We start from the raw sequence: 27,642 nt of genomic DNA on the forward strand, positions 1-27,642 counted from the left end.
AAGGGAAGTCCACGCACACAATTTCAACGTTGTTACATCTAATCGCTTTTGAGGTACACGAGATACATACAAGAGACCTTTATTCTCTCCGTACGTACAGATGTCACGCAAGAATGTCGTCCAAATGGATCCGAAAAGGGTCAAAATGGATATTTCCTTTGAAATATAACACCCGAATTTTTTCCCGATTACAGTAACTTCCCTTACTTCATACAAAGAAGTAAAGAATCATTAACTCCTGGTATAGCCAGCTTCATGTTTAGGTGAAAATAAAATTCGAAAATGGAAAATCTTAAACAAACATCAAAACAGGAAATTAGATTAATGTAATATGATTGCTAATTTCAATAAAAGCTAAAAATAGTTTCTAAATAGATGAATTAAATTTAGAATATTCTTTTTCGTCTTAAAACACACCCTGATAAGGAAATGTGTAGTTTGTGTTTCTATTACAAACAACATATATATTTTGTTATTATACACACATAAATTTCAGTATACTTATATTTAAGATGCCTGTCAAAAAATTCAAAATTTTAATTCGAATCGTTAAACTTATTAATAGATATGATGTTAAATTTACAATAAAAAGAAGTTGCCTAAATTTGAAGTGAATCTAATTTGAAAATAAAAGAAGTATAGGATAAGTAATTAATATAGAATACATTAATGCAGCTGAAATAAATTATTATCGTTTTATTAAGATTGTTCGTGAAATTCCATTATATAAAGAAAACAGCTTTTCGAATTAAAAAAGCGAATATTTTTAATACTAAAGCAGCAGAAAACCATTATTCTACGGAAATCCTCTAAAAATTATGTCTGAATGCTCAAAATATCGAAAACCTTCCAAAATTAAAATATCAGTTAATATATTAAATATTAATCATATAATTTTCTATAAAAGTTTGCGGAAGGGTATAGAAAATTTAGAAGATACAGAAGCAAGCATTTTTAGAGATTTAAATAGAACAACCATTTAATTTTTCAAGCAATGGACAGAGAATCTAAGCCTTACGTCACTTCTAGATTCCACTTTTGTATGATTTTCCTTTTCTTTATGCTCTTCCATTAAAATTTTTTAAGAACTTATAACTGAAAGCTGATATTCAAATTGGAAAAAGGAATAAGAGCAAGAGATATTAGTTAGAAGTATCCTAATGGAAACAGTAGCTTCGTCATGGCGTGTTTGTTTTAGTGAAAATCCCGATTCATTTAGTTTTGCATGCGGTCGTGTAATGTGATTATAAGCCAAAGAAAGTGCGCATGTCCTTTTCTTACTTCCTGAAAGGAGTTTTTTAATTTAATTCAACTTCCGAAACTTCCGACTTCATCGTTTAATTATCCGGAGAGGAAGTAAAGAAATATCTGTAGAAAGATAACAATATCTTGAAGACGTACTGAAATTATTAATTCTTTACAGAGGCAAACACCATGAATTGAAATATATGAATATGCTTAATTTATTTTACGCTGCAAAAATGCCACACAAAATTGAGGTTGTGCATGCAGATAGAAAAATATTAAATGCTATTCAGTTTCAAATTTATACTTGAATAAAAATTAAACACTTATTGGGAATTTTCTCTCAAATAACAAATTGAGCTAAAAAAGAACAGTCAACTCTTGATTAGCCAGGCCATGTCTAAAAAACGATGGAAAAATTGCTAACATAAACCAAAAGAGTAAAGCAAAATTTCTAATCTGAAAAATACAAAATGGCATAACAAACTCATCCATAATGTAAGTTGCCAGCTCGTGAAAATAAATTAAGTAGATCTACAAGAGCAATATAAACAAAAATATTGTTCTTTTTGTTTTGAAATGTGTTCACCTTATTCTGAATACTGATTTGATATGCATAATTAAATTAAATTATTCTCCAGCCTGAACTGCTTAAAAAAATGTAACAGGTCATGGACTTTGTAAAAATGTACAGTTCAATAATATTTTCTGTTAATTATAATGTGAGTTATTCCTGTTTTCTGTGCTATCTTTAAATGCTGTCAGATTATCTGTAGATTGGATTGACGTAGACATCCTACCTGGAATTAGTCCAGAAGGACTATTAATTCCGTTTTGGCATTTTGCGTTGAAACCTTTAAATGTCGGTTCCCTTTTCAAACGATTGCCACCAAATATAACAGCACTGTATTATACATATTTAAAGAAATTAAAAATATTTTATGAAGAATCTGCATAAATGGATGTATGTTTCTGGCATTGTGATAAAAAACGACGGTACCTAGAGCCATCAAATTTTGAATAACGTACGTTTCCACCCGAATATGGGCATCTGGAAGCCCAAAATTGGAATTTGTTTTATTAGCTATTTCATGTTTTGTAAAAATTTTAACGAATTTTTGATTAACAAACTCAACGATTTCAAAGCGAGCAATGGCAACACTGTACGAAAAAAAAAATTTTATCTCCAGCGCGTGAGACTGTGTATCGGGAATTCTAAAGATATGCCTATTTTAAAATTATTTTCCGATATTGCTGCTGAATTGAATTTTATGTTTTAAGTGCAAAGATAATTTAATAAATAAAGGTAATACAAAAGGTTAAAGAAACGACGTAATATAAAATCTTTAGTTTCAGATATTTTTTTAAAAATTTGTTCACTATTTTATGAGTTATTTAAGACGTAGCAACAACTTAGTGTTAGTCTAGAATAATTTTAAGGACTTTAGTTTCCAGTTACAACATAGACCTTAGAAAGTATTATTGATTTAAGATGCATTTGTTATTCTCATATTTAGATTAAATTAGTATGAGAATTATTAAATTAATAGTATTAAATCATTTCTTAAACAAATCAAAATCTTCAGAGATGTGCAACTTTTATTAAGGTATTAATTCTTTCTACATACAGCTTAATCCCGATTTACAAGTTTTCCTCTTTCCTAAGCAAACTATTAAAAAAAAAAAAAAAACTCAATTAATTAATATTTTACCTTGGTTGAACAAATGTAAAATAGTATTTCGAAATTTTTTGTTTGTGAATTATATAAAGAATTTTTCTGAGAGTGTGCCAATTTAGTAATTAATCTTAAACTAAATACAGACTTTTAGATATAAGTCAAAATAACCATTATTTAAAAATAGCGAGGGAGAATATGTTTTCAACAATATTTCTGTATATTATTAGAATGGGCTGATGATGAAATAGCTCATAGTTTGATTCGCATATCGTTCCAAATTCGATTATTGAGAGATGCTTCTCGTCATGTATATATTTCTAATGTCTTTTTACTGGTAAAGTAAATTGATTGAAAAGTTGATATTTCAGCAGCATACAGAAGAATCAATACCGCATAATCGGATAGCTTCCAAAGTATTCATTTACGAAATAAAGCAGAATAAATTAAATTTATTTGAGACAGATAAATTTCAACAAGAACGACATTTCAAATTGTTTTATATCCGTCGAAAGGTATGAAAACACAGAGATAATTTCTGTCCTTGATTTAATTCTGTTTCCTAACGGTTGCAGCCAAAAACGTCGAGGAGAAAACAACACAAGGCGAAAGCATTATGGTCGCGGAAGAAAAGAAATCACGTCGCAGAAAATAAAGCGGTTCAAAAATTTCGCAGCCAATAAAGCATCGTCGTCGAAAATATCGTGGTAAAAAATAAAGTACGTACTGACAAATCGTCGCAGACATGCGATTATCTCATGCAGTCACTAATCTTCCTTTCTGTATTCTTTTTTAAACTATATTTTCACCCAAAATTACCAGTAATACTTTATAAATGTTTAATTTATTAATGATCTTTATTACTTATAATACATTAGGCAAGTTTAAAATTATGTAAGTGCTGTAAGTTGCATTCATTTTTAACTCATTTTCATCTTTTGATTGCTTGAGTTTTCATCTTACGTTTTCAGCAAAAATTTATTAGTTAATTCAAAAATATGAAATGTAGAAGTAAAAATATTTCTCATTTCTTCTTGCGCTCACAAATCATTATGCGAATATGCATTCACAACTTTTAAAGCCTGCAAAATTTAAAGCTATCTTCCTGCGATCATTTGCAGCTATTTTATTTTTTACCACGATATTTTCCACTACGATGGTTTTAAACTGCTAAGTTTTCGAACCGCTCTATTTTCGACGACGATTTTTTTTTTTTTTTTTGTGAAACGATGTTTCTCTTTGTTTTCTTTTCTCCCACGATGTTTTGTACCATGACGTTTGGGCCTCGCGTTGTTTTCTCCGCAAAGTTTGCCTCCGCGATGTTTTTGCCGCTATGATTTCGATGCACACCGTCTTCTACAGTGATTAACAATCAAAAACAAAGATTTAAAAAACCTTGTTTTATATTTATAATGGTTAATGTATCTTACCTTTTTGGTTTGCTCCCTCTCTACTTTAATGAGCATATCGACAATGGCTGTATAGCTTCCTCTTGCTGCAATGTATAATGCTTTACGACCACTCTGTGGAATAAAGTTTAGCTATTGTTACTGGCTCAATAACAGAACTTACGTACGAGTTATGAGGATACATTATCAGAAAAACAATCCATACACACATTAGACATGCATATGTGAAGACAGAAGTATGCCAAGAAAAGGTTAGATCTAAAAACGTGACCGTATTTTACAGAATACGTAGTTACTGATTATGTCAAGATTTGTAGAGATGATGTATGAAATGTTGATGACATGGTGCCATTTGTCGAAACAAATATCGTCAGACATTAGAAACGTGAAATTTACTATCTGAAATTGAATTGCAGAACTTTCAGTCACTAGCTCGATATTTCAGCAGTTAGACGAAACAGGAACTCATCGCTTGAGGGAAAATACAGAAAATGTTTTCCACGGAAGAGATCAGAGACATTGCGGATATCAGATATGTATGATATATGGTTACCTTTTCAGGCACAGAGAGATCAGCTCCACAAGATAAGAGCACTTCGACGACTTCCGTATAACCCAATTCTGCTGCCAAATGAAGAGCTGTCTGTTGCCTCTAGAAATAAAATAAAAAAGTAGATTTTAAGAAGACAATAGCACAAAACAATATTTTGTAATCAATAAGAGGTTGAAATTGCTTGCTATTTACACTGTCTTAGGCATTCGTACAAAAGTTTTTAAAAAAATTTGGACGTTCCGTTTTTCTAAATATTGGTCTTAGATATGGCTTTTCTTCCTTGGCTATAACTTACACTCATGACCTTATGAACACAAACTGGGACAAAATGTCAGTCTGCTTTCAAGGCATATCGTATCATTTCTGATATTTTTTAAGCACCCTCCCAAATCTAGAGTCCTATTCCTCGGCGCGATCGCTAATGGAGTTAAGCCCACATATGTCAGTGCAGAAATTATATATTCGAAACTATCTGACGAGCAATAAGATATGGCAAAGTTAAATTATTCGTAATTAACTAAAGAATGAAAAGAAAGTGAGCTAGACAGGAAGTCTTATTTGTTTAAGAGATCAGGTACCTTAAAAATGTCAAAGTATGCCATAACTTTTAACATACTTTAAAGTTCAATAGCTTCATAACTAAATGGATTATAATCGAGAAACTTTGTATATACATATTTCGAGATTTTTAACTTTGCTACCTTTATGTTATGTTCAAGCCATTAAAATATTTTGAATACAGTAAAAGTTAAATGCCTTCATCAACAAAAAATTATAACACGCACTACGTGCAACATTATAGATGGACACATCCTTATTTTTAGCTAATAATTTTTTCATATTAGAAAAATAATATGTAATTTAAAATGATTCACTTAAAAATAATCAAATAACATTTTCTTAAAACATAATATCTTTTGATTCGAGAGAGTAAAATTATTTTCTTTTCATAAAATGATGCGTAGTTTCTAAACTTTTAGATGAGAATCTTAATACTTGATGAGTATCCACATAGGCTTAAAATTGGTCTTGAAATTCTGAACAAACGTTTCGTAGAAATCTTGCGTGCAAGCAGGAAAATTATAGTTTCGAAAAAACTTAAAGATATAATTGCCTTCAAATCCTAAAAATGCAAATTATTTTCTAAATATTAACAAAGAATAATAAAAAATAAATTTATTAGTTAAATTTGTAAGAATGCATAGCTATATATTTAAAAAATATTGTATATATATATACTATATATAATATATTTGAGACGATGAAAAATGAAGACCTGAAATTTCCACACCATTTCAAATTTGATTATAGCTCTAAATCTTACATCAGAAATACAATAGTTGTTTATTTTATTCAGATATTGAGTTTACACAATGCTCCAAATTTTCTTGAAATTCTAATCAACCAGTTCAAAGAAATCAAGCACGCAAACAAGAAAATCAAATTTTTATGAAATCTTAACTGAAAAGAAATTACGCTGAAATCTTATATGAGCATTAGTTTATTAAATTTAATAACATATAGATAGATATTCTAATAAGTAAACTTTTCTATCATGTGTAACTGCATATTTGTACAAAATTATTTTTATTAGAAAATATAATTCTTTTTTTTTTATTAGAAAATGATGATTCTTTGGTTCTAGAGCTAACATACATTTTTTAAAAATTATTTAAAAGTACCTGACGCTTCAAATGAGAATAGAAAATTATATAAATAATTAATGACATTACAACTGCTTGATTAGTTTAAATAATACAAAATAAAATGAAATTTTTATCATAAATTAGTTTCATAAATATGCTTAGAGTCAACGTAACGTAACGCACAAGCAATAAGCAGACAGATTTAAGACTAATGTTTTTATAAATATTTAAATTCCAGTAAAGCTGGGAAACTAGAGCTGATAGCATTTATTACCATGACATCTGTTTACGCATAAAAATGTTTATGCAGTTAGTAATTTACTTTGATGTAGTCAACATCTGGTGTCATGAATTAGTTCAAGCTAAGAAAGGGAGACATCGAAATGTTTCGTAAAGCACATTGGCGATCAAGCATTAATCCAACACAATATTCTTCATTGATTTTGTAATGGATGTGAAGACGTTGATGAAAACCTCAGAAACTCAATCTCGAAAGGATGAAAACATGGAAGACGTTCAACAGTTGCTGAAAAATTGTCAGTATCTTCAAAAGTTTAAAATCAATAAAGACACTTTTCACAAACTTGACATTGGAGAGTTGGAAAAGGGAAAATTTGTTCACGTTTTGTCCCTCAAGCATTGACTATAGAACAGAAAGCAGATAAGTCTTTTGCATGGTATGACTGGCTGAATGGTGGACATTAATATTAATTTCTTTCAAGCAAATTGGGACTGGAGATAGAAATTCGAAAGTTGAGTATATTTTTGAGAGAAAACGGCAAGCATCTGCTGGAGTCGGAGAAGGTTCACTACACCGCAGAAATTTCAGTTAAAAAATCTTGAGTAAAGACCATATTGCACACCTTTTTTATTAGAAAATTATAATTCTCAAGAAATGTTTTCCTTAAGGTCAGTTATTCCATATAATAAGAAGATTTTTAAGTAGAATTTAGCGTGTTAAGCCTTAAAAAGCTCAGTCGAATAACATATTTCTGCTGCTGACAGTCCGATCTCTATAAGTGGTTTCTAGTGAAGAGAAGTGCTAAAAATTTCAGCCCAATTTATTTTAGATGAGCTATCACCTGTAGACTATTTTTTCTTCCTTCACTTCCCGTTAGTTTTTTAACAATAGTAAAGAGATTCAGAAAAACCATAGCGAGTGACGTAAAGAATATTCCTAAAACCGAGTTCTACAAAGGTAACAAGCAGCTGAATAAATGTGCCAAGCGTACGAAGATTGTACAGTAGAATCCAGTTGTAATAAATTCAAAGAACGGAAATCTTGTTTGGTTTTATATATATGTCGCGACAAGAAATAAAATACATTATTTCACAAAATAGTGCAAAAATGTGATTGCCGTATCATAAAAAAGACATTAAAATTGTAAAATCTCCTAAAAGAAATAAACAGAAACTCTAATTTTCAAAAATCATGTAAAGGCTACTTTCAATCATCATTGCATATAATTACTAAATCTCGGTTTCATTATTTTCATATTCATATTACGATAGTAATTTTACATAATAAATCTATAACGCCGATAGTATGAAAGGCGTGGTTCAGACCCTTCTGTCCAATTACAGGTCTCTATCTAAAATATAGATTTATAAATATGAATAATTATTTTATCTAAGAAATGTAAACACTCTAAAAATGAATAATAAAAGATACCGTTGAATTTAACTTTATTTAACATCGGAGTGCAAAATTTAATCTTTAATTTTATACTGCCATGATGCAAATTGTAGGAAAGCGTTTTATTTATACATATCTCCTAAAACTGGAAAACAGGCTACATTTTCGTCTCTCTAGTTTATGCGAATACAAAGTTATCAAGAAAAGCCATTGCAACTTTGAAATCCGCCGTAGTAGAGAGTTAGCTTTGCTTGTGCTGCATTTCTTTAACATTTACACCAACATCAGCATTTCTAATTTTAACTTCTGACACCATATTTTTATCATTCAAACTTTTACGCATAAAACAATTGTCATCGCATGTTTGGGAATGAAAGAAACAAGAAGACTTTTCACAGATTTTAAACATCTTGCCTTTCGAGATTTTCCATCACAATATTGTACGATGTTCAGTTCTAATCATAATGGCTTTCTCAACGTTTTTCTGGTATCGAAATGTTTTTCTTGAGTCGTAATGTTTCCACATGTTACCAACTGTAGATTTGAATACAGGCATTCACGGCTGATATCAGGTCGGTTATATCCATTCAGCCTTTTCCAAATAATAATTAACTTATCTTCAAAGCAGAATATTTTGCATTTACCTTTCGGAAAGATGATGAATCTTTGACACAGAAAATTTCCCCAGTCAGAATTAAGAGAGCTAGATAAAAGAACATATGAAGTTTAGCCCTTTAAGAAAATATGAAAAGTGAAGCATTTATGATCTCTTCTATTATCCAAGAACGAATTGAGTTCTCCAGTACATGCATAGCTGCTAAACAAATATGCAAAAATTGAAAAATGTCAAACATCTTGCTAAAGAATGCACTCCTCCCGATTCAGACAACGCTTTAAACTCTGACCCCCCTCCCAAAAAAAAAACTCACAAGGATAAATAATTCCTCTCCTTAAAAGACGAATTAAGCTTATAAGCGTGAAGTGCATAAGAATTTATTCTCTACTTCCTCTTTACTTGAACAGGGAAAATTTCAAAATTTTGATCATAGCATCAATCTCGAACAGAGCTAGAACCAGAGATCCCTTTATACTTCTTTGAACTACCAGTCACGGATACTATGTACAATCCTAAAATATGATTATTGTGTTCCCTAGTTCCCCAAGAGCTAGTTGTTGGACGTGACTCCCGTAGCCTTTCATAAAAACATTTAGAAAGATAGGGAAGATACAGTAACTTAAAAGTGTTGTCTACTAAGCTAACATAGATAGAATTATTGATTCTAATATCGTAATAATGCATGATTTTGATGTTTAGTAATTTTTGAGTTAAAACGCAGATAATGTTTGTAAAAGATAAATAAATAAAGGTTTCAGTCGAAAATACCAATAAAGTTCTTCAAATCCAATTTTCATGTATTTGGATGTTCGCCATAAACGTTTAAAATAATGAAAATAATGATAAGTGTACAGGAAACCAGGCCGAAAATGCTCATTCTTTTCATCCGGGGGGGTCGTTATAAACAAGGTTCATTACAGCGGTGTTTGACTGTATATTGAAGGCTAAGAAGTGAGAATATTGTTTCCTTCAACTTTAGATTTTGCATGAACTTCAGTTTAAAACTTCTTAGACACGCTGTGTATATGGCCCCTTACAGTATCACATTTCAGAGAAGCTTAGACCAAATGTAAATTTCAGATCGCACTGCTGTTACCTTCCATTGATTATGCTAAACGGGCAACTCTGATGATGAGGAAATAGTGCGTAATCACCTGTTTCTGTTTACATTACGTTGAACGAAATTATTGTTCTCGAAATCTTTTCCGATACAAAAGGAAGAATGTGCATAGATAAATTCCACGTAACGATTTTTCACAGAAAAACAGCAACAACAACATAGGTTTGCTTTCTTTCTTACTTACAGCATTGAGAGTGTTGACGGAAGCTCCTTTTTTCATCAGCAGTTCAACCATTGAGGGGTGATTTCCTTGAACAGAGAGGTGCAGAGGCGTGTTCCCGTGCTGAAAATAAACATGCTTGTTCAAGTCAAGGATATTAAGCTGTGTATATTTATTTACCTTTTTATTCTTCAAACTGCACTTTATGGATCGGTTTCATAATGAGAGAAACAATATAAGCTTGGGAAAGTTCTACACTTTGTTAAATATGGTTGCTGAAGAAAAAAATTTATTGGATCATACAAAAACATAGTACGTTTTTATGATCTAATTTCCAAAGAGATTACAATGCACAAATGAATCATACATTTTATTTGGTAGAACTAAGGTAAGGTATCACAAATTAATTAAAAATTTGGATTGAATTATTCTGTTTAAAATTCGACTCGATTAATATTTTTTAAATCTGACATTTTTCTGTTTAAATTTATTATATTTTTAAACTTATTATATTTATAAAGTATTTATAGTTATCATATTTATAAAGTATTGCTTATAAAGTATTTGTAAAGTATTTATATTTTATTTATTATTGTGTTTAAATTTTTCTGTTTTCATTTTTCTGTTTAAATTTATTATATTTTTAAACTTATTATATTTATAAAGTATTTATAGTTATCATATTTATAAAGTATTGCTTATAAAGTATTTGTAAAGTATTTATATTTTATTTATTATTGTTTCTCTGTAATTCATTGAAGTCTGAGAGGAAAAGTATGATTTTATTTCAAACAAGGACGTGAGCAAGTATATGTAAAAGTGAACATGCTTTTAATGAACGTAAAAATGAACAGAAAATATCCTGTTAATTTTCTTAGTGCAGCAGTTTATAAAAGAGATTAACGTTGAACGAAAGTAATAAATTATTTTAATGAATTAGTAATCGATGTACTTCATGTATTCAAGTATTTTGCGGGAGTCTGTACGTTGCTTTGGATAAAAGTAAAAAAATGCATATAAAGATTGCTTACAAACAGTGATGGATACCTATTTAAAATTTTGATCTAAGTTTTTGAATGGTGGGTAATCCTGAAACTAATGTCTCTTTTAAGTGGTGCTTTGAATGCATATGTATATGTTTGCTTACACAATGATAGCCCTTCAGATGATTATTTAGATGATTAACTTTTCATGTCAATATTTTACAAGAATTATTGAGAATATAATGATTAATATTCCTCACAAAGAAACCCTTCAAATTTTTATTTCCTTTAATAGCATGTTTGAAAAAAAGAAAGGGAGGACTTAGTAAATTCATGAACATCGTGTCAGTGATGATGAGATTAGGTTTTCTTAGATTATGACACTTCTTTTAGGGGAAGAAGCGAATGTGTACTTAGTCGAATAATTAAAAATTAAAAAAATCTTATGACGCAATTCTGAGTACAAAATGTCAGCGGCAGAGAAACGAGTCATGTTTAAGCTGCTGCATTAAATGTCACAGCTAAACCTGAAACGACTTTTTTTATTTATTTAAGGTCTGTTTACTTTGAGGATAATGATGCTGAGGCACTAGAATAAGTAAGCTTGTAAGCTTTCTAGTTAAGTTTTCAGCTACTTACTTCCTATGAAGTAAGAATTTAGATGAATTCAGCGAGTAAGTAATTGTTAATTACAGACAACGAAAATTGAAAAGTAAAAGCAAAATCAATTTACTTTATGTTAACTCGAAATCAAACTAGAAGTTAATAACATTTTTCCTACAATTGGTTAGAGAAGCAACTGATACTTAATAGTAAAAACTAAATATGAAGTTTTGCTCTGTAACTATAAAGAAAGAAATATATTATACGATAAATATGCTTTCATCTATTTTTAACAACAGGCTCAGAAGTAAAATTAAATACTCACCTTAATTATGGTTCACTGAATCAAATCTCAGTGATACGCTAGATTGATAATAACAAACCAAAAGTAGGCATTAATAACAACTATTTTCACCATACAGATCACTCTTACCAAGCATAACAGCTCTTACATACTGCAATAATAATAAAAACTAAAGATACACATTGCATGATATATACCAATGTATTTACGGAACTATATGGACGGGTTTCGTTGGGGAATCAGGGTCATTTATGAGATGTATTTATCTTTTTAACTAATTATACCTTAAGATAAAATAACACGCCAAACAAGTATTAATTTAGAATTAAAACAACAAAAATCAGCGTTATATTTGCAAATTTTCACAGGACTACTTTCGATAGTTTTACTGAACCATCATCCTCAGCTGCCAAAGCGCAAATATGATATTATGGGAACAATATCCTCAGCTGCCAAAGCGTAAATGCTGCTAGTTTCTCATGTAATAACAAAAATGTTAACACAAATAAAAATAATGCGAGGATCAGTTTTCTATATCTCATGGCAGAATATTTTTTCTGAAGAATAGGGACTTATGCAGTTGAGTTCTGAATAGAATTTAAACTACCTAATGTCATCTTTTTGTTTCATTCTATGATTATTAATATTACTAAAACAATGTTTCAACTCTTTATTTAACTTCAAATGTTTATATAGAATCGTCATAGATTATAATTTTAACTTGGTATTTATATTAGCTATATACATTTACTGCCATATTCATTAGCAAAAATCACAAACGAACCTATATCTCTTTTCACAGGAACATATATCTTTTGTTCTCTGGCATAAAACCTGTATCTCTTGTTCACATTCTTTCAAAATTTTACGATATTTGCCAATGGATTACTCTCAAAAATAATTTCTGAAAGCAGACGTGACACTGGATGGACTACGTGAAACTGTAGAAATGTTTGCAGAAAAGTATTACTCCTAAATATCAGAAATACCTCCTTATCTTGAAAATCGAGATATATATTTATCATACAGCAAAAGGTTCAACAGCAAATATTTTATTCAAAACATTAATTATAATTTAGCAAAGTGCATCTAAAAATACGGAAACAACTTTTATATCTTCCGTAATAAATGCCAGGGGTCACCAGTATATAACAATTTTTATCACAACTAAAATGAGAGCTGCGTTGTTAAACGAAAGCCTCCAATTATTATATATCCTAAGTGGAACCAATAGGAAACTGTAGTATCCCGTTTTTATCGAATTACAAACGAAAGTACTCGAATAGGAAAGCGAAGATAAATCGAATTTAGCTGCCATATAATGAAAATCTAATTAGGAAAAGCGACCAAGGTGGCTAGTTCTATAAAATATATAACTTAGGCATAAATATAAGAACAATTTTCGTTTTTGTGTGGTATTTTTAATCATTTAGTAGTAACTAGGGCAAAGTAATTTGGAATGCCTATATCAGTTGACCAAAGATATAATAATAATAAAATGTTCTGCAATAAAACCGAGATTAAATAATAGTGTGCAGCCTGTGAACGAAGAGCTGTATTTATACGAATTTATAGTTATGTTCCGATGAACGTTAAATATTATTTTCTTCAGGGAATTCCTTTTCTGTAATTTCCAATATGTATTTCGTAAATTTCAATTACTTTACAATATATGAAATTATACATGAAATGAAATGTATATCTGTAGTAAAATATAAAATATATGTAAAATTAAAAGCATAATATATTTCGCAATTTTTTACTATTTATATCTTCAGGTTTTCAGATAAAAAGAGCGAGATGTTTAGGAAGAATAAATATAATAGTAGTATAGTAGTAGTTAAGAGAGTAAAATATGTAGGGTATCTCAGAATTAAGGTAAGATTTAAATTGGGTGCCATTTTTCCGTTGGGCGGGCAGCGTTGTGTGGAGCACAAGTTGTAATAATGACATCCTGGTTCGTCGTGAGTTAGTTGTTATGGAGAGTTACACTATGTAAGAGCGCATTAACTATCGCAAAAATACATTTACGGTATTTGTCAGCGAGGTACGTTAGAGAGTTTATAACAGAATTTTTGTGGCCTCAATTGCAAATCTCGACTTTGGATACTGATGAGATACTCGTCCAGCTGGATGGTGCCATATGTCATGTGGCGCACCAAACTATTAAACTGTTACAGCAGAAATTTCATGAACGGCTGATTTCGCGCAACAGTGATCAAAATTCACTACTAAACTCATGCGATTTAACACTATGTGATTTTTATCTCGCGGTATTTGTAAAGTCCGAGGATTACAGGATACGCATATCAGCCATTCTTGAGAAGAAGAAATCCGTTGTGTTAAGACTGCTCGAGTATCATACGTAACGTAAAGGGCATTTGCCAGATATTATGTTCCATATTAAACGGAGTATTTACTCTTTGAAAGTGTGTTATAACTTTACCGATTCATGCGTAAATAAAAGTTCATTTTGTAAATCAATTTTTTAACCGTTTTATAAATTAAATTCGTTTGCGATATCCCGTAATTCAATGCACAATTATTTAACTTTACAAGAACTAATTTATCTTGGCGATGCTTTCTTTAGCCAAATTTAATCTGTGCTTCCTCCTTGAAGGTTCATATATACTCTCTATGTTTGAATCACTTTTCATATTTTCATAGGCATTTTAATCGGTTTTGTATTTGGCAGGAGAATAAGAACAATGTGTTGAGATCGCAGCCGCCTTTTGCAAGTGCCCCGGCAAATGAATTTTGTTAAGTAATAAATGAGAATTTATTTTATGTAATTTTAATTTTATTAACCCATGCCTAACACTATACAAAAAGAATATATGAGCATATCTCCTTATATATTTATCAAACAAAATTTAATTTTTAGAATAATTTTGACGTTTGTGTATAAGCATGAGTGTGATTTTGTGTGCTTAGGGTACGTTAATTAACCCGTAATGAAAAATACATGTATATAAATGAACTCTGTTACATATTATGGAAAATTCAGTATGTATTATTCATGGGATTGTACGATCACAACAGTTGGCTTATGGCATATTTTAATTTTATTGAATACAGGTTTATCAAATAAAACAACGCAAAAAACAGAAACAAAAGTATCAATTACAGTAATAGTAATTAATAAAAATTTGAAACAAACACATTGTTTCTAAGATACATATATCCATGATCGATGGGCAATTAAATTTCAATATACTGCAAACAAAATTGTTATGACTGGTAAATGATGAAAATGCGACAAACGCCAATTTTTGTGGGATTTAAATATTGATAAAGGTTTTACGAAGGATATGCTCGCACTGGTTTTCGCTGCTCTTACGTAATGTTTCTGTTCACCGATTTTGGTTTAATTTAATCATGTAGTTTCATTTGAATATGTTCTTTGAAATTCCATTTAATAAGTGATAAAATTTTGTATGAAAATCAACTGTCGGAATCATGAAAATTCTAGATACAAAAGATAAGATTAGTCTCTGAAAATAGGAAACTTCGTTTACGTTTAGCATCTGATGCATAGCATTACATTTCTTAAAATTCACTTATAAATAAGATAGAAAATACATAAACAACTCACCTTTTCTTTAACATTAAGGCAAGCTCCAAAGTTAAGGAGAGTCTCAACGACATCACAGTAGCCTAAAGAAGCTGCTATGTGGAGGGCTGTCCTCGACTTCTAAAAATAAGTATTGAATCAGAAATAGGATGTAATACAGAATACTTTGGCAAATAGTTCTCATTGATAATATGATTTCTCATTACATAACACGATAAGTAAAAAATAATTTAAATTCCAACTTAATCATATATCTTTCCATTTCCTAGACAGACATTAATTTTAGATTTGAAGAATTTCGGTTTAGTCGAATTTAATAGTCTAAAATAATAAATCACATTAAAATAAATGTTTATTTATACAGGTAATAATTGCTATAATCTAGGCAGTAAGAGAGTAACTATAAGTGTTTTACACCACAATTTTATTTCTCAGCATTATAAATTATGAGTGCGAAGCATTTTAAATACATTAGAAATAAAAAATAACAGATTCTAGCTCCACAGAGAGCTGACATTATTTTAAAAACTGATTTTATTTTAAAAAAAGAAATGATATAAAAGGTAGCCTTCAACCGTTTTTCCAACGTCTTTTTCGATTATTCCAAAATAAAAATTTCATTCTTCTTTATCTGTGTGTACTTCAACAACAGAAGATTTTGGAGCTCAGCTTCGATCTCATTAAATATTCCAATAGGTCTAACACATTGCATATATCATTTTTAAGCATTAGAAATTTTCCGATGTTTGAAAGTACAGGGATGTGGTAACTGATTCAAGAGAATTCAAAATATTTTATATTCTAAAGTATTAGAAATACAAAAATAATCAAAACGTGAAAAGAACTGGAAACTCATCAAGGTCTCCTTATAAACTACAAACATTCTTTGACACACGACATAAATCTAAGTATTATTTGAATTTCGGTCCGTAATTTTTATAGAATTTCTCTGTCCTTAGCTATGATAACAGTAATGGTGTGTTTTTGAGTTCCTCCAGTATTGTTGGCAGTGATCTTAAGCACGAAAACACAGTCCTTTAATATACATGTAAAGGAAGAAGTTACATGGCGTTAAACCAGAAGACCGAGGGTCTATGCTACGAAAGGTATAGGTAGAGCATGACTACCTATACCTTTCGTATAGGTAGTCATGTTACTGGCACACTGTCATACAAATACTGGGACACGCCAACAGTATTTGTACTGAGTGAGAAAAGCTTCATGAGATTCCGGTTATTTTCGTGTACCAGTTATTAATGTGTTTATAATACATACAGTGTTCCCAAACCCGATAGCTTATTTAGGTATTCGTATATTTAATGTAGGAATATAGCGCTACAGTTTCAAAATTATTTAATGTTTGAAAACATTCAAGTCAAAATGAACTATGCTATGCATTAGCAGGAAAACAAAATGTGTTAATGCATTTATGGTACACGAATTGAGAAATATTATCTAAAACTTTGGAATTTGGACTCAATTTTCTTTCCCAGGAAATTTGACTGTTTTTACGAAGCACACTAAAATTAAATTTCGGGGAGGTTTAGCTTAGAAATGTCTAAATAAAGAAACAGGACTAACAGATTTTGTATTCACTGTTCCAAAAGAAGATGAATTTATTCTTTCAATGGAAGAGTTGTTTAATAAATTTCATTAATTAATGTTCTTCTTTTTTATTTTGAATCACAGTCATAAAGTTATATTTAACTTTTTGATTGTTATATAAAAGAATCAAATCCCATTGTTTTGAAGTTGCAAACTGAAAAAACGTTGAAGCATGTTAAACATAATATTTGAGTATAGCAAAGTTTAAGATATGAAGAAATAAAAAAAAAAATATATGATTATAAATTAACCTGTAAAATATAAAATTATCAAACACTAAGAAGCTTTGTTTGTTCTTTGAGCCTTACGTAGAGCATAAAAGAATATTTAAACTAAATACAGCTCAAAATATAATAATATTGCAATTTGATGTTTCAGATTGCGATGTAAGAGTTGAAAAGTTACATAATCCTTGCATTCTGAAATAAGTGATTACATTAAAAGTTCAATACTTTTATAATGAGAGCTAGTATTTAGTCGAACATAAAGCATGCACACATGGTTATTCATAATTCCTTCCTGTGTTTCAAAATTTTATAGTAAATGAGATGCAGGAATTTCAGTTAGTCACATTTACCCATGCTTCTTCATTTTCTTAAGCATTATACTCTCCATTCCGAAAATTTTTCCACTAAGGGACGGAATTTTTATATTATTTTATATTATTTATTTATTTATTTTTCCGGTTTGTGGAATGGAGGCCCGGATATTGGAAGTCCGGGTATCGGACTCTGTATAACATAACCGCCGTTTGTTGGCATGGCTTCGTTTTCCAGATGGTGAAGAAAAACGTGTCTAGCCAGTGGCAATGCCTCCACATACTGTCATCCGATTCACCTTATTAAAGATCTAACATTGGCTTTCAAATCTTAATGATGTAAATTAACATACATTATCATAATAATCGAACAATTCAAGGGAAATTGTAAAAAAAAAAAATAAGATTAAAAAAAGTAAGTGGTAAAAAATACAGCGATACTTCTCAGCTGATACAATTCCTGATGGGACAAGATCTATGCATATATTTCGTTTCAGCTTCCGGGACAGTGCGCAATCCATATGTTGATTGCAGAGGTTGGAGACCCTGACCATTACATTTTTTACTGCCAAGAGACAAGTTTTGGCTTCATTTGATCATGACTAAGCACACTAGAGCTATCTGTCTATTTTTGTAAAGGACTTCCTAAGGGAAACTTCTTCGTATATACGTTACACATGGGGAAAACTACGAAAACCCCCATGCAGCCAGCCCGTTTGCCTGTAATCGAACCTAGATGGGAACTACTAGTGTTAAGCGATTTTAGCGCTCAGTCGCTGGTGAGCCGTATCCAGAAGCAAATATCATCAGAGAAATTACCCAGAAATAAGTACCAAACAAGTATCAACTAATATTTACGTATTCCATCGCGCTCAGACGTACACAAAACTGCACTGAAGCGGCACTTGGAATCTTCAATCGACTAAATAACTAGAAAACACCCTGTTTTAGTTAAACAATCCCATTTTGTTGCAATTATTGTATTCAGTAACTATGTTTAATTAATAATATATTAAGATTCATTGATAATATAATCCAGTACTAATTATATACTATGCTGTGTACCTCTACCAAAATACTTTCATGCCTGCTGATATGCTTTTACAGCATGTTTAAATTTTTAGGTATAACATGCTTAGCTTCAGCATTTCAAAGTCGTTGGCACTGCAAATCACCTAGTAATTTTATTATAGTATGTAATAGCGCAATTATATGTATACGTTGGACAATGCATAGTGTTCGTTTTCTTTCATATTGTATTTTATATTGCATATTATATATATATATATATACTTTATATACTTTACCTTTAATATTGAATCTTTGATACTGTATTTTTATATTGCAACTTTTATATTGTATATTTTATCTTCTCCTAATATTATAATGCAGTATGCATGCATATTGCATTATAATATTAGGAGAAGATAAAATATACAATATAAAAATTTCCCACTTTATGTGTATATGTTATTGTATCGAGTTTGTGTAATTTCCAGTTCATAGCAGTCGCTACTACTGTTGCTGACAAGTTGGGCCTCCCAACATCATATTGGTGCCCGAACACCTTACGAACTGAAATGGCCGAAAACTGGATGGAAGCTCCTGTACAACTCCAACAACAAGAAATGGCGAACCAGTTAGAAGGATTTCGATACCTGGTTCAGACGATGAGAGCATCTATCAAGCCAAACGTCAATTTCGACGAAAAAAATTCGGTGGCGATATTTTTAGAAGGCCTCGAATCATTTCCAGTTATACCCTGTGCCTGAAAGACAAAAAGGTGCCATTGCCACGTCTGCACTAAGAGGACAGGCCTCACTATGGTGGCAGAGTATAGGGAAATTTTTATTAGGAGAATTCGGAGGCCAAACATATACCTTTGAAAATTTCAAAATATCATTATTAAAGGCCTTTCCCATAGTGAAAGACCGAGCAAAGCTAGAAGCCGAACTGTACAGTTTTTATCAACATAATATAGAAGATTTGACGGACTTCATTCTGCGAAAAGTTAAGTTGACAAACATGCTGTATGGGAAAAAACCCGACACGGAGATAATTGAAATAATCTTACCAAGATTGCTCCCTGCTGTCCAAGATTACTTAGAAATCCGAAACCCAAGCACCTTGCAGGAACTCTTCGAGTTGGCGGTCAAGTTCCAAAACCGCAGAATAGCGGAAAAATCTAGAGGGGCATCGTATTCTCAAAGTCTCCGAAGGCAATCCTCAAATCAACAGACCGGAAACACAAATCGCTCTTATGGGGAAAGAGCTATCAAGCCAAATCATCGAAGCTCGAAGGTCAAGGCCCAAAAAGGAAATTTGAAAACAACCGTCCGCGTACCTAGAAGACCGAAGTTGAAAGGAAAGCTTTAAACGAGTAGAGGGGCCTGTAAAAGCGAGGGTCCACACCCCAGAAGTTTCGAAAAAACACTCAAGAAGATACCTAAATACGGTCGTGGTAAAGAATTCACAATTACCGATTATACAAATCCTGGTTGGCAATGTACCAGTAGAAGCCCTCATTGATACAGAGGCAGAAGGTAATTTTATGAGTAATACATTTTTCAAGAAGAATTTTAATAGGTTACGATTATTTAAAAATAAAAACGCAGAAATTATAGCGGCGCAAGGAAAAACCTGTCAATGCATCGGGAAATTATCATTAAAAATACAGGTAAAAGATGAAAGCCTCAAAGTATTAATTTTTGTGGTCAAAAATTTGCAGAGTCCAGTCATCTTAGCCATGGAGTTTTTAAAGGCCGCGAAGGCCAAACTGAAATTTCAGGAGAAATCGATCATGCTGGAAATGGATCGGAGGGTGGTGGAGCTAGTGAAACAACCGCAGGTGGACCTTAGCCATTTGAATGACCATGAAAGTCAAGCCATCCAGCAAGTGGTGAGTACTCTTTCAAACTTGTTTTCAGAACGGCCTGGGTAATTGTCAAATCGTAACGCATGATATACAATTAACTGCCGATAAACCCTGTAGGACTAAACACTACCGGTATGATAAACAGAAAGAACAAATAATTGAGGAACACATTCAGGAAATGCTGCACATCCAGATAATAACGCCCATAAATAGTGCGTAAGCGATTCCAGTCGTACTATGTAGGAAAAAGAATGATTTCCCTCCTTCGGATAAAAGGGCTTGAAGGTTTGCTATCGATTACAGAAAGCTTAATAGTGTTACTAAGTTCCCAGTTTACCCTTTGCCGGTTATAGAGGAAATTCTTAGAAAGATTAAGTCTACGAGATACATGACTACGTTGGACGTAACGTCTGGCTACTGTCAAATAGCAATGAGACCGGAAGATATACATAAAACCGCGTTTATTACAAAATCGGGCACTTATGCATTTTTACGCATGCCCTTTGGGTTGTGTGGGGCCCCGTCAACATTCCAGAGAGCTATGGACATTGTTCTAAAGCCTGTACTAGGAAAATCGAATTTAATCTATCTAGATGATATAATTATAACGAGTAGTATGTTGGAACAACACATTAAAGACTTGATAGAGGTTTTTAAATTATTAAAAGAGGTCGATCTTACAATTAACGCATCAAAATGCAAGTTCGCGACTAAAGAACTTAAATATCTGGGTTATAAAATTTCGCAAAAGGGTATAGAAACTCAGGATTCAAAAATAAAAACCATCAAGAATTTCCCACCTCCCAATACCGCCAAGAAACTTTCTTCTTTCCTTGGGTTATGTTCTTATTATCGGTCGTTCATAAAAGATTTCGCGAACATTGTTGAACCCTTGTTAGCAATTAAAAGAAAGAAAAGTAAGTTTACGTGGACAGCAGAAGCAAATACTGCATTTGAAAGGTTAAAAGAAGCACTCATCAATGCCCCTGTTTTGAAATTCCCGGAAGGGGACGAAAACCTGGAAATTGCAGCAGATGCGTCGGACTATGCTGTAGGGGCGGTTCTCATGCAGAATGGCCATCCTTTGGCGTTTTTTTAGTAAAACTTTAAATTCTACGCAAAGGAATTATACAGCTACAGAGAGAGAAACATTAGCCGTATTAATGGCTGTACACAAATTTCGAGTTTATTTCGGCAAAGCGCCAGTAACAGTCTTTTCGGATCATGCGGCTGTTGGTAGACTTTACTCGGGGAAAACCCTAAAGCCCAGGTTAATAAGATGGACTTTAAAACTTCAAGAATATAATCTAATAATTAAATATAAACCGGGTAAGGAAAACAATGTTGCTGACGCACTATCTCGAATAAAACTGGACGATGAAGGCAATGAACTCAAATGCACTGTGTTGAATTCAAAAATTTTAGATTCTAGAGAAACAATTATTGCTGAATTGAAAGCTGATCCAGAATTTGGAAGTATCTATGCGTATTTGAAAGACCCCGAAAGCTTTGAACACACAGATATCGATGCAATAAGAAGTAGAGAAGAAAACTATGAAATAATAGATAATTTATTGTTTTATACGAAAGCAACAAACGAAAATTTCGAATATAGACCAGTCATCCCAGCCCCGCTTCGATTAAGCATTTTGAAGGAATTACACGACGCGAAAACAGCGGGTCATTTAGGGGTCATAAAAACTATAAAAACAGTACGCGAGGCGGTATATTTCCCGCAATTATACAAAATAGTAACTGCGTATGTCAGGTCCTGCAATCAATGTCAATTAATAAATGATATTAATTACAGCTCGGCCGGGTACTTAAATAGCATTCGCGCTACATTTCCAAATGAAATTTTAGGCATAGATCTTCTTGGTCCTTTCCCCCAGAGTGAGTTAAATAAAAATCGTTTTCTTTTAGTAATAGTAGATCATTTTTCAAAATGGACAGAAATTGTTCCACTAAAACGCGCGTCAGCCAAAACAGTCGCAGATGCATTCTTACACAGATACATTTTAAAATACGGTGCACCGATAAAAGTCATTAACGATAACGGTAAACAATTTGTTAGCCAAATATTTGAAAACATTTGCACTGGACTTGGCATACGCCATATCAAAATGGTTCCGTATAGACCACATGCAAACATCGCAGAAAGATTTAATAAAAATATTGTAAAAATAATTCGAAGTTATGTTAGCACACATTACAAGCGCTGGGATGGCTACATAAATGAGTTAGCTTATGCTTTAAGAACAGCAAATCACGATACTACGGGAAAAACTCCATCAGAATTATTTTTAGGACGTAAGTTAATTACGCCACTAGATAAATTATTCTTTGTGCAACAAAGAGAGGAAGAATTCAAACAAAAAGATATACAGAAACTTATTGATCAGGCGGTTAAAAGTTCGGAAACGGCAAGAAATAGACAGAAACTGTACTATGATCGAAAACGCCGTGAAGCAGATTTTAAAGTTAGGTATAAAGTGTTAAAGCGTAAATTTTCTTTATCAAGTGCCCCAGATAATTTCACTGCAAAATTGGCTCCAAAATTTGAAGGCCCTTATGTAATACAGGAAAGCAAAGGAGTCGTATTGTACCTTACGAACGAGAGAGGGGAAATTTGTTAATCAAGTCCCGACCAGGTGAAAAAATATTATAATCAAAATGATTTTGAAATCCTTAAAAGTTTCTTGCAAGACTCAAGCGCAAAAGAAGGGGAAATTCCAGAATTAACGCCACCCGCTCCACCACCCAAGAAGCAGAGAACAGAAGAGGAACCTAGCCCTTCTACAAGTCATTCTAGGGTCCCGAAAAGAAGGAAGGAAAATGGTCAGACTCCAGCATTCAAGAAGTGCAAGAAATCAACGCCGCCGCGTGAAGAATCTTTGGTAAATAGGAAAAGACCAGATACAACGTTCCACACTAGAAATTCTGCGTCGAGGAAACCACTTCCAGGGCCAGATAGTCAGGAGCAAACAAGGCCGCCGTTCAGGAGAAGAAAAAGACAGAAGGAGGAACGAAAAGATTGGCACCAACAGAAGAAATTCAAGCAAGAATCCAGACCGGATGCCGCCAAGACCAGCCGTCCAGGGGCCAAACGGAAAAGACAGGAACCCGAAGACTACCACCCCAAGAGGCCGGCGTACAGAGGGCGAAAAAGAAAAGTCACCATGGAGAAAACTAGAAGAACCCAAAAGCAGAGATTGACGTCCTTGAATTCTATAACTTGGGATTAATTTTGCGAGAAGAGGATGTCGGAGTTCCAAGCATCGAAAAGTCAGAGATAAGTTAAAATCTCCTATCAATTTTTTTTCTTTTGTTCTGAAATATTATGCGTAAATACGAAGTTCTATGTTTTGACGGAAGTCAATTTGTCTCGGTTGAGACTTAGTTTTGTTTTACTTTATTTAGCTAAGGCAAAAGTATTATATTCTTTAAGTGTAAAATCTAAGAGCAAGCAGTTCCTGTTGGTCGAAAGACTGGTTCTGTTATGTTAAAGCCAAAATTTGGCCGGAAGTAAAATAACTTCGTATTCTTGTATTAATGAAAACTTTAGTTTCACTGCCGCCAGCTTGGCGAAGAAAGCGTAAAGTAAAATTTTATTTTTATCTTATTCATTTTATGGTAAATTGTAAAAATCATATGTATTAGAATTTTGTAAATATAGGTAAATACTTGAAAGTTATGTAAAAGTAGAATTTAGTCTAGAAGCATAAAATTTTAGATACTAAAAGTAAATGCTCAAAAGAAACGAGTTCAAATCTAAGTATTAAACAGTAGATAAAATCATGCTTTAGAGCGAAAGCCTGCATGTCTAAAGATGAATGAGAGGGAAGTTCGAATGAATATGTTTTGTAGGGTTCTCCACCTACACTTGAATTTTAATAATGTTAAACATCGCTCATCGAGTTTCAGTATGTCGGATTAAGGTGTGCCATATTTGGTCGTTTGTATGCTAACAAATCATTGTGGTTAGGGAAAGTGTTGTAATACAAAAACAGGAAGATTCCCATTTGACACCACACATGGTGGAGAGCCAGGGTAAAGTTAAATTCATGTTTGAATACTTGAATGAATGTGAATTAAGCAGTTAAATAAGGAGAAGAAAAGGATCGAAAACGAAAACTTTAGCCAGTGTTAAGAAAGTGTAAATCATAATGTATTTAGAAGATACTCATATTTAGAAGATACTTCCAGCATCTGGAAGGAAGAGAAAAGATTGATTGCTGAAGACCAGAAAGGATCCTGTAAGAACATATGGTAATTTTTATTCATCTACAGAAATTATTGTAATTTTTGAGGAAACAGTTTGTTTTATGTAAACGGAGCTCTTGAGTTTTAGATCAGAATTTGGAAACTTTTTCAACAGGTCGTTTCTAGCACCTGCTTCCAAATTTACCAAATTCTGGCAGCGGCAAATGTAGGGTTTATATTTATTTTAACTAACATTTATTTTAAGCTATCTTTCCTGTTTTACTTTCCCCTAGAATTGCCAATGCCAGAGTATGTAAATCGTAGTAGAACGCGCAGAGTAATCAAATTTTAGCAGAAGTAAATTGAGTTAAATAGAAGGGAAACGAGATTGTAAGTGTGCTTCTTGAATCACGAGCGTGATGGTTGCTAGGTAGAAATTTAAGAATCGCGCGTTTCGGCATGTGTGCCTATTTCGGCAGTTCGTTGAATCTTTCAAATTCTTAATCACAAAGTTTGCTGAATCTCAGCTGTATCTTAGAACGCGGTTAAGTTAGTTACGATTATAGAGCCTCGTAGGTAGTGACTTCGTTAGTTATTCATCCTGTCATTTATTTTTAGTTGCATTTTTGTCTATTTTGTTCAACCGCCGGGTCGGCGTAGTTTGTGAGCGTCAAGTGAACGCAACTGTGATTTCTAAAGTGAAATAAAAAGGGAGTTAAACCCTTCTTACGAGTTTGTGTAATTTCCAGTTCATAGCAGTCACTACTTCTGTTGCTAACAAGTTGGGGCCTCCCAACATCATAAGGAATAAACGTCTTTTAAATAATAGCTTTATTACTTTTTTAATACTTTGTCTAAAGAGCATTTGTGATGTAGAACTCTAGGTATTATATACAATGCTTAGGTAAAGTATGTAATATAATTCTGATATTTCATACTTTGTCTAAAACCGGCCAGGCATTTGACAGAATTCATACTTTGCTGGTAACATATATATACACAAAGGTGACATACATCTTGAAGTTCACCCATAAGATGCATACCTCATAGACTCGCGACAGTGCTATTGGCATTTACTTTCATAACCTCGGTAAAACCTCCTTGCCTATACTCGCCATTTCTTTCCTTGTTTCGATATAAAAACGCCATCTGAGTTTGTTCTTTTCTACCCGGTATCACCATACAACTTCCTCTTGGCTTATTAACAACCCTCTGCAAAATTGGACAATTTATCCATATGGCAGCAATGACGTAGTAAACTTTGGCAGTCTCCAGGAACATGTTTTTAACAAGCAAAGCAAATTAGAACCGCCAACGTGGCATAACTAGCTGATAAGCCTATTTTTTATGTGTATCAGCCATCCATCGTTGGTCGAGGGAAGAAAAATAGCGCTCTGGTGCCATAAAATGCAAGAAATGAACGTATAGGGGAAAAATCATTGATTTTATTAAAAGCATCTAAAGCATTTTTTTTTTCATTTATCTTCCCACAAATGAGTTTTCACATTGATTTTAATTACATCTTACTGTGTAGTGTATTCTGAAACAATTATTCTTTATTATAACTTTATGTTAATATTTTAAAGCACTTGCAGTGTTATAAATTTGATATACACACATACATTTATAAAAAAATACATACACATACATTTTACATTCAAAACGGTGCAGGTATTTTCAAACATTTGTTTCATAATTATTTATGTATTGTTTGTTCTATTACATTTCAGTGTACGCAATTTAGCATTTAATCATTCGCAGTCTAAGGAGAGATGTCATCGGGAAGGACTTTCTAAGGGAAGACTCGTATCCATATTACAGATAGGGAAAATCGCAAAGCTTATGCACACAGCCCATTCGCCTTGCATTCAGAACAGGAAACAGAAAAAAAAAGTTTTCTCCCGTTTTATAAACTATGTTTTTGGCAAGATGATTGCAGCCATTTTCTGCTATAAATATAAAACATTTTCGGTAACATTTTGGTTTCTATAATAGTAAATATTTTTCTGTTTTCTGTTGTCGTACTGTTCTCTTCCTATAAGAATCAAACAATATTTAATCTTGTTAGTTTTTACTCTGATGACCGAGAGAATAATTAGATAGATACCGAGAGATATCAATGAAGAAGACTCCATTTTAGGTTACGTGACATTTCATGACACCCATTTACATATTATTCGCGGAATTTAGGGCATGGATAATGCTGTTTTATTAACTATTCGTTTATCGGAATTTATTTGTAGACTCTGATTTTAAAATGCTCCGACCAATTTATAGATTGAACGTGTATCGACCTGCAGCCAGACAGGTTACTCATTTGATATTTGCTTTTATCCAAGAAAATAATATTTACTCAGAAAATAAAACATATTGTATAGGTTCAATATTTTATGCTGCTTTGAAGACAGGAGGTCAACAATACCCACTGTATCCTCTGCCCCGGGATCACAGTTATGCTCCAACAGTATTAGAACAGCTTTCTGATGCCCATTTTCAGCCGCCAGGTGAAGCGCCGTTTTCCCTTCCTGAAAAGGGACAAGAAATAATTATTAATATACAGTGGATGGACAAAAATATGGAAACACCTTGTGAAATGCATGTTTGAAAAGAAAGATTGATTTTAATGAAATATGTAGGTGGCGCTGGCGTTTTTGACTACTGACGCCACCTATACAACTTCGTAAATGTGCTAAACAGTTCAGTTGTTGTCGGAGTACTGTTATGTGAGGTTGTCATTGCATTATGTCAGAGTTAACAGACTTCGAACGTGGGCAAATTGTTGGAGCACGTATGGTAGGTGCTTCCGTAAGCAAGGTAGCCGAGGTGTTTAGTGTTTCAAGAGGTACTGTATCGAAGATTTATTCCGCATATTTGAAAAGCGGAGAAACATCATCTG

General features: G+C 32.4%; 1 protein-coding gene across 2 annotated transcripts in view; it reads right to left on the reverse strand.

Moving 5' to 3' along the window:
* LOC118201421 (uncharacterized) overlaps positions 1-27,642 on the reverse strand; it is a 426,452-nt gene that overhangs the window by 50,149 nt on the left and 348,661 nt on the right. For both annotated transcript variants that reach the window (XM_085821882.1, XM_085821883.1), the window contains exons 8-12: positions 27,173-27,271; positions 15,547-15,645; positions 10,086-10,184; positions 4,884-4,982; positions 4,352-4,444 (exon numbers count right to left, since the gene is read on the reverse strand). In XM_085821882.1, coding sequence (XP_085678008.1) covers positions 4,352-4,444; positions 4,884-4,982; positions 10,086-10,184; positions 15,547-15,645; positions 27,173-27,271 — 489 coding nt within the window. The remainder of the gene's footprint in view (positions 1-4,351; positions 4,445-4,883; positions 4,983-10,085; positions 10,185-15,546; positions 15,646-27,172; positions 27,272-27,642) is intronic.

Source organism: Stegodyphus dumicola, chromosome 8 (assembly GCF_044657685.1).
Source record: "Stegodyphus dumicola isolate Sdum_Otavi_A_Nest chromosome 8, ASM4465768v1".
Lineage (NCBI taxonomy): Eukaryota > Metazoa > Arthropoda > Arachnida > Araneae > Eresidae > Stegodyphus > Stegodyphus dumicola.